At 42.5% G+C, this 8615-nt stretch overlaps 1 protein-coding gene across 2 annotated transcripts in view; it reads right to left on the bottom strand.

Moving 5' to 3' along the window:
* Positions 1-562: 562 nt before the first annotated feature.
* The window catches only part of jade2 (jade family PHD finger 2), a 175479-nt gene continuing 167426 nt past the window's right edge, over positions 563-8615 (bottom strand). For both annotated transcript variants that reach the window (XM_072375200.1, XM_072375201.1), the window contains 2 exons: positions 8029-8174; positions 563-7828 (listed from right to left, as the gene is read on the bottom strand). In XM_072375200.1, coding sequence (XP_072231301.1) covers positions 7049-7828; positions 8029-8174 — 926 coding nt within the window. In that variant the 3' untranslated portion in view covers positions 563-7048. The remainder of the gene's footprint in view (positions 7829-8028; positions 8175-8615) is intronic.

Below are 8615 nucleotides of genomic sequence, written 5' to 3'. Positions count from 1 at the left end.
TGTTATACTTTGTAAGGAGAAACCTTGGATAGAGACCTGGCTATGTGAGGGGAGAACGTTAGAGCAGAGAAGGTACAAAGAAAGACAGAGCTAGGGAAGAGGAGGGTCTGTGTTGTTTATAACAGCTGCCTGTTAACCTGACCGTGCAGACAGGCTGCAAACAGAATGCAGAGGAAAGAACAAGTTGTACTCTTTCTTTCTGCAGTTCCTTCCCCTCTGCATTTTTTTAACATCTCTTCTCTCACATTTTCTCTCCTCAAGAGTAAGTAAAGCAGAGCTGAGTGGTATATCTTTTCCTCCTCACGTCTGTCATTATTTGTCCTTGCAGCTACAGAGGTCTTTTTTTTTTTTCCTTTCTTGATCATCATGTGCTTCAAAAGCGATTTGAAAAAGCCACGTGCCTGCTGAGGAGGCTGATAACCGGACAGGGAGACGGGAGCGCTGGGGGTGCGGATTGGGGGGTATAGGGAGTCAGGATGGAGCAGAAGAGCGGACTTTGCATGTGGCGGGAGGAGGAAGATTGGATGGTGGATGCAGAGTAAGGTGCACTGTTTTTTGATAGTTTCCCCTTTTTTTTTTTTTTGCAGATGGGAGATTTAGCCGATAAACACTTTGAGCTACCCTGGAAGCAGAAATGGTTTGGTTGAGATATAGTGAGTGAAGCAAGCACTGTTTGGCTTCTCCTTCAAGTTATGCTGTACTGGAGATAGAGCTAAATGTCCCCCCAGCATCAGAGACGGTCTTCCCCCTTCTTGAAAACCTTTGCATGCTAAACAGAGCGATGCAATGAGTGATGTAAACCAATAAGGTGACAAACTTGTACTGTCAGTCAAGGTTTGTTTACGGTTTTTGTAATTTTCTCATATTTCACATGTCAAATGATCGCATGAAAAAATCTACTGAAAAGTAGTCAACACATTTGAATGACAAAAACAATCAGTTGCAGCCTCTCTGTGATAGTGAAATCAGTCGTCTGAGACGTGAATCCATACGACTCGGATCCATTACGTGCGTTGGTGCTATGTCTATCAAACCAACAGTGTTTGAGTTCAGTACCATAAGAAAAAAGGCAATGAACCCTCAAGGCAGAGAAACTGGAACTTGGGATTGTTTACCATTTTAGATCTGGGGGTGTTTTTTCCATACGAGAGAGATTAGTTGCTGACTATATGACTTCTGATAAGTCGAGCAATTTTTGTCAAATCTGTGAATCAAACCATTGACTCCAATGGTTTGGGTTTTACTTCAGAACACAATTTGTTCCTCCATGGTAGCTCTGTTTGTCTCACTAAGCCTCCCATCTGTGCAGTGTGTCTGGTTTGTGGATGTTAAAATCTTGCAAGTCATAACTTTGCTGTAACAGAGAAGAAAGCAAAGTGCTAGTAAAAACAGTGGAAGCAGATAATGAGTCAACCTTCTAGTTTGATACGAGCCACAGCGGCCAGCTAAGCCTTAAAAAAAAAAAAAAAACAGCTTGCAAATGCTTTTTAAAAAACACTGAAAATGTCTAGTAGTAGTTGTTGAACAGTATAATACATTATTGTTGATGTGTATGAAGTCCAGTGGTAGGTTGGTGGGTTGTATGGCTGACAGAGGACAGCTAAACAGGAACTAAACAAACAGGCAACTCTAAGCAGTTCCTGTCATTTGCTTTAATTTTCAGCCCAGCATCACATTTTGGATGAGATTTCAGTCCAAGAAAAAAATCTCAAGAATCCTTGGTGCATCATCTGCAACAAATCTTTCATTTACATTTACACTGACCTTTGTTACAGCAACAATGCGTTCAGTTGAGCCCATCAGGTTATTTTTGTGTTACAGAGCAAATCAATCATTAATCCTGTTTTCACTGATCCCAAGTCAGCCTGAAACAACGTTCTCAATCAGTAAAGGAGCAACAGCTAATGGAAGAGAGACATTATACGAACAGTGTCCCAATGTTCCTCTCGTTCCCTAAAACCACCTCAGCACATATGTCATCCTGGTGCAGTTCCTGAAATATAAAGCCCGCCATTTCTTTTGTCAGGTCGAGCATAAATTCACTTGCTAATAAAAAATTATAATCATGACCGTTGTCCAGCTGAGGGGGCTCTGAAGAACTCAGCCCCGCTGGTGCAGTGATGTCTTTCTTTGAGTTTTACAACAGTCAGTACAGTAAATGGCAGCTTTCTGAATTGCAGGCCAGCTTCCAATTACCTACAGCTTTTTCATCTCGTGTCTCGTGGAATGCCTCGCTGTCTGTAGGTGTGTTTCTGACCTACCATTGTGTGCTTCATGCCTGGCAGCTTATTTCTGTGGTTTAGCTTTCATGACAACACCTGGAGGAGAATTTTTCTCACACATGCTCCTGTTCAGTATGTGCAAAGCTGTGATACAGTGCTGCGCAGTATCCACTGCACAGATTGCTGTAACTATGCACTTTAACTGTTCCGTTTGAAAAAAGTACTATTCCAGCAGATCTTTTGCTGACACTTACGGTCCTTTCTGCGGTTAAAATGTCCAAACTGTGACTAGTATCATAGATCAAACCCACAAAAAAAAAAACGTTCAAATCTGGACCTTACATCATGTAAAAAATAGGAGCTGACAGAGTTGCAAAATTCAAAGAACATCAGAGCACAATGTGGGCTGTGAGCCAACACCCACACCAACATACCACACAGAGGACTTTGAAGTTGTGTTCTAGAGGATATTGATTTAAAAAAAAAAGAAAAAGCAAAAGACTCCAGTCTACAGTAAGCGGAAGGAGAGGGCATTGAAGCCACACTGTAAATATAGAATAACCAGTTTGTGTTTGCTAAGGCTGCACAGCATATAGGAAAAAAGATCCAAACTGCTATTACCAGCATGGTAATTTGCCTTATAAGACTCTATGATGTTGATTTCACATTTGACTGAATCTGGGAAAACCAAAAGAAAAAACTACATCTACAATTCCCGTCAGAGGAGGATTAGGCCAAAAGAGGTGCTTTAAAAAAAACAATAAAATACTTTTTTTTCTTTTTTCCGTCACCACTGTGAAGCCTTAGCATTTGCTACTACATGTTAAGGCCGTACATGTGAGGCCTTTTCTAATATCACTGTCTACTACGTCAGGCTACTCTGAACATTGAATATTGAAACCAAGATAACATTTTTCTGTCTTAGCAACACACGAACAGTAACAACCACCTGGAGGAGGATCTTGTGGGTCGTACGGATATTTCACCACATCCTCGCTTTGAAACAGTTTTGTCGTTGTTGTGTATGTCCGTATGGTCAGTTGTAATAGCCAACGTAGAAGTCAAAAATCCCCCACCTGCTCTGTATCCAGGCTGTCAAATCAATTCTGCAACTGCGTAAGACAAAGCTTTGCACAGTCTAACAAAACAATGTGAATCTTCTACGGTGGCTACACCTGAAGGACAACGGAGACAGATGCAGCCGCTGTCACCTGTGATAATACTTTCCTGCTGTTAGGGGGTGTTTCACTCTGAGTGAGCTCATGCTTCCTGATGCAGTCAGAACCACATATACATAAAAAAACTATTCATCTTGTACATTATAACCCTGTTATACCAGCTCTGGTGTTTGTACTCTATCTGTGTGTGTGTGTGTGTATAAGAGAGACAAGCTGTGTTGTGAGTTCATTTAAGCAGCATTTGGCTTTTTGTGAAGGGGTAAATATGTGTGAATCTGTGTTTAGTAACCATCACCAGCTCGTTGCTTTGACAGCAGGCATTTCCTGTGTGAATCCCTGTGTGTGTGTGTGTGTGAATCTGCGAGAATCCAGGTTGGGGGTATTGTTGGTGTTGTGGTAGAGATAACACTCCCTGTATCAGAGAGGGGCACATAACACCACGGCACCGAGCCTGAGCTTACCACATTTGACTGAATTGGATTAATCCAAGCTGACCTGAACATCGAGTCGTCTGACACCTTCTCTAACATTCTTCATCTTAAAAATCAAGAGACAGAGTACGTGTATGTGTGTTTGTGTAGGTCAGATGTAAATATGCTGCCTTGATATGAAGATCTGTTCTTTGGCGTGGTCGCTCCTAAAAGACCAGTTAGAGGCTGTCCGTACAGACAGCACAGAGAAAGAAGAGTGAACTTGTACCTCTACTTTAAATGTCTGTTCATCAGTGCTGGGTCAAGCAGCCCTTTAAGTTGTGATGCTTTATTTCACCCCACTTTGAGCCCAGATGTGTGGGCTGAGGGTAAAGAGAATCTTGACTTTGTGTTTGACCACCCAGCTAAGAATATATGAACTGTCCCATCTCATCTGGTAACCGACACACCTTGTTGGGACTGTTGAACCCAGGGCTGATGGGCACACTGAGAGAAGAAGCATGCTCAGTAGTAGTCGTGTTGGAGTTCAAACAATGAAGCTCGCCAAATAAGAAATTTTCCAGACATACACACCTCACTTCATATCTATATACATACATACATATATATATATATATATATATGTGTGTATGTATATATATGTATATATACATATATATATTCATGTATACTGTGTATGATATAAAATATGTGTATATATATCTATGTCTTATGTTGCTCTTTCCATACACTTTTTAACTTATTCATTCTTTTTAAAAGTTTTTTCTTTTTTTTCTTCTTTTCTTTTTTTTTTTACCCCTGAGAATACCACGGACTGCTTACAAAATACAACTCTATGAGAGAGCAACAAGAAGTCTGTAAATCTGTTTTTTTTTTAACAAAACAAACAAATAAACAAATTTCAATTAGACAACTCAAAAGTGCAGGCCTCAGAAACGGGTTATTCATCGTCTTCCTTTGTTTGCGAAGGTTGCATGCAGTGAGCCATCAGTTACAGGAGCTTGGTCACGTCAAACTTGAGTGGCAGCCATGCTGGTGCCATGAAACCTGCTTAAAAATATCTTATTGCACCAACACTACAAACTGCATAGATACACCTGCACGATCTGAGGTAACCAAATTCTTTTAACACTTGTTGCCTGAAAGTACTGCAATCAGAATAAACTTTGATGTTGAAGATTGGTGTTTGGAGAAATCATCCACTGATGTGGATCAGCTGCACAAAGGATTCAAATGGAAACACAAGACGGATACTGTTTCATATAAAAGGGACAAATGCTTTTTTGGGGGAGGAAACTATGGTTTTAAGGAGTCATTTTTAAGAGGCTCATAAAAAGATGTCTTTCTAGTTCATGCAATGACGTCTGAGTGAGCCAGTTAGGTCTGTGTGAATGATCAGAAAATGAGCTGCTGAACTCACCAGCTCACAGAATGTCAACTGGGCACAAGGTGCAGTAATTTGAGAGGTTGTAAAGAGGCACCTGTGTGAACTTGCATCAGTTAGGGCTGGGTATTGCCATCAGTTTTTCACATAGATCAGATTTTGACTCACAAACTCCCAATCAGATTTTTGGAGTATTTCACTCAGAACACCAAATTTGCCTGGTTGTCATAAACAAACATACGAAAAAGGCTCAAATTTCCTTGTAATTTTTCCTTGTAACGCTTCACACACCTTCAGGAAGAAGGTGCTTTAACACACTGATCAGAAATTCTATTTTTGGTGCTGGTGGGGGTTGTTTTCTTTTTTATTTTACACATGAAACTTGTATAATTACTCTTTTGTTGGGGTCACTCTGTCAAAGAGGCAACAACATAGTGCTCACAGTGTAACCTGGCCAAACTCTGTTTTGATGGCTCTGGACTGCAGTGATGCAACTGGGGGGCGGGGGACTCTGATCAGTAGGCAGCTCTTAGTACTGATAGCATGGTGTAGCTCTGCTTCGCAAAATGCTGCAGATGCTTTGTTGATAAATGGCAAATGCTGCATTTACATCCAATGTTTAGGCACTATTCAATTGTTAAGGTGACAAGGAGCCCAGTGCTGGTTACGCTTTGTAACCGATCCACCACGGTTTCCTTTTGCTTTGATTGTAACAAATCCGATTGAGAAACGACTGATTGATATACTCATTGATTGTTTGGCTGATTTAGTAGTCTGGGGAGGGGTTACAGGGTAGTAAGGGCAAACGACAGAAGGCACAAAGTTTTTGCAATGATTTTTCTTCAAAGACTTGTGTGTATGTGTGTGGGGGAGGGAGTGTATTGAAGGAGAATTTGACAGCAGCTGACAAGGGTCTGATCGAAAATTTCTACAACAGCTTAGATGTAAGCAAAGGGATTTTCTATGCTAGTTTGTATGTGAGTATGTCTGTGTTTGTGACTGACAGAGCACCAGGGTTGGGGTCAATCTGTTTGCTAATTTAAAAAACACGAACAAGCTGGAGATCTGTTTTTTAGGACATGAAAACAGATTTGAGAATGAAGGTTTCAGTGTACATTTTTCAACAGAGTAAATCAAAAAGAAATTGACCCCAACCCCGATCGAGCATCTATTATACACTCGAATGCTTACATTACAGCTCTTATGGCTAGCTAGTTGTGCTTTTGAAGGCTGAATACATGCTGTCCCATGCCACCCTCTGCACATATTCAGACCAACTCTGGTGTGAAATCTTTCCATCGAACATATTCAAGAAAACAAAGACTCATTGGATGCAACTTGGGCCATAAAGACTAAGAATGTAGCATACCCTGAAACCAGCTTGAGTAATAATAATAATAATAATAATAATAATGCCCCAAAGTGTTTGCTCCCAAGTCTGGCAGATACCACAGACATGAGGCCAGAACTGGGGACTTCAATGCCCAGAAACAAATTGAATTTGAAATATACAAAAACAGAATATACTATAGGTTTGTTTTCTATTTGTTAAATGTATCTGGTCATATGATGAGCTAACAATAAACTGCGGTCCAGTGGAGAAGCGTTACTGTATAATATACAGCTACATTCAAAGTCCCCCAAAAACAAAGCAGTTTAAGAGCTGAAGAAATTCTCCACTTATGGATTCGACAGGGATTTGGTTGAACAAAGCCATCCAGTCATGGTTTGTAGACTTTATACTGGGCACAGATGGGAAAAAAAAGACAACTAGCCCGCAGTACTCTGCTTGGATTACTGCCTTTATGTGTGTAATGTCCATGTCTCTGTTCTTTAGGATGCCAGCACACTTCTCCTCAGCAGGTCCTCGTTCCCAGAATGCAACTGTGGCAGTCGGAGTTTGCGTCCGCCAGAGCGTGTGTCTGAATCACTCTGCTCACCATCAGTGAAGTACCCATCAGTCTCAGCAGCATCCAACAGGGATGCGTCCCTCCCTGTAAGAGGCAGGTTCGTGGACTCCAGCCCCCCTACGGATCCTCTCGCCCTCGACTTACCCTGGCGAGCAAGACGTGTCCGTGGGGTCCCACCACGGAGAATCACCCCAGCGTCAGGTGACATGATACTCAGACTGGAGGCTAGGGGTGGAGATGAGCTTGCCGTGAAACCAGGTCCAGCCCCCGATGCAACACCATTCCCCATATGCATGCTGTCCCATGGGCCACGGTCCTCAGAGATGTGGCAGGAATCCATTTTGGAGATTGGAGGTTGTGGTGGTGGGTCCCTGTGAAGGTCAGAGCCCCTGGTCTGGTGGTAATGAACATGGTGGTGCAGGTTCTTGGAGGAGCCCCTAGACCTTTCCCCTTTCCGGCCTACAGGACTGGACTTTTCCTCTGTCACACTCGCCCAGAGGCTTTTTGTGGTGGAGGGGCTGCTGGTGGCAGATGTAGCCGCTCCAGGCAGGGGCGTCTGAGGCTGGGTGGGAGAAACGGCTTGTCCTCTGGCACGGGGCTTGTTGCCCCCTCGGGGTTTGCGGCCCAGCTGGGGTGTTTTCCAGGCGGACTGCATGGAGTTCTCCATCATGAGGTTTAGCAGACTCTCCTCACCCTGCAGGAGCTGAGTGAAAAGAGGAAAAAAACAGGTCTGCAGTGAAAGTGAAGATACCACAGACATGAGACCAGAACTGGGGAACGCTCAACAAGCAAGACCCACGTTTGAATTAAATCTATTGCTGCATTATGAAGAAGCATTTCTTTTATTTATCATAATTTATCAACAGCCATCATCTTTTAGGCCTCCTGCAGCTGAAGCCCTACCTGGTCAGAGAGCAGACTGCCGCTTTTGTCATGATGCTGGTCACCCAGAGCCCACTGGCTCAGCATGTCGTCAGCGGTGATCTGAACAGACTGGGCGAGCCAGCTGTCGAACAAAGAGTTGTCCAGTGGGAAGGACTTTGACAAACCTGAAGGAAGGAGAAGAGGAATATAAAGGGAGAGTGGAGGTTGCAGACAGGAAAAGATGAAATTAAGAATAAGGGGAATATGACAGAGAAAAGGAGGAGAAAAACAAAATACGTGAGTTGTGCCGTTGAAATGTTTAAATCAGAAAATACATAAAAAGTTGCTGTTTGCTGAAACTAGTTGCTGTTTGCCTGAAAGTAATGCATGAGACAATCTGTGGAAGAAAAAAAAATATCAGGTTCCTCTGTGCACTGTGGGCAGGGGCTTAAGGGCAAGAGATGAAGCATAGCAGAGAGGGAGGGGGGTGAACCTGTATGCTATATGCATTGAAATTTTCAAGTTCCATCAACTGTCTTTTAATGACCTAATTCTATTTGAATCCATCAATTCACTCATGTACAAATTTGACTTCAACTCATCCCATTTTTCAAGGTGAGAATTTA

This window comes from Leuresthes tenuis, unplaced genomic scaffold (genome assembly GCF_036924035.1).
Source record: "Leuresthes tenuis unplaced genomic scaffold, fLeuTen1.0.hap1 SCAF_21, whole genome shotgun sequence".
NCBI lineage: Eukaryota > Metazoa > Chordata > Actinopteri > Atheriniformes > Atherinopsidae > Leuresthes > Leuresthes tenuis.
The sequence above is the reverse complement of the archived record's forward strand: the minus strand, read 5'-3'. Positions and strand labels throughout refer to the sequence as shown.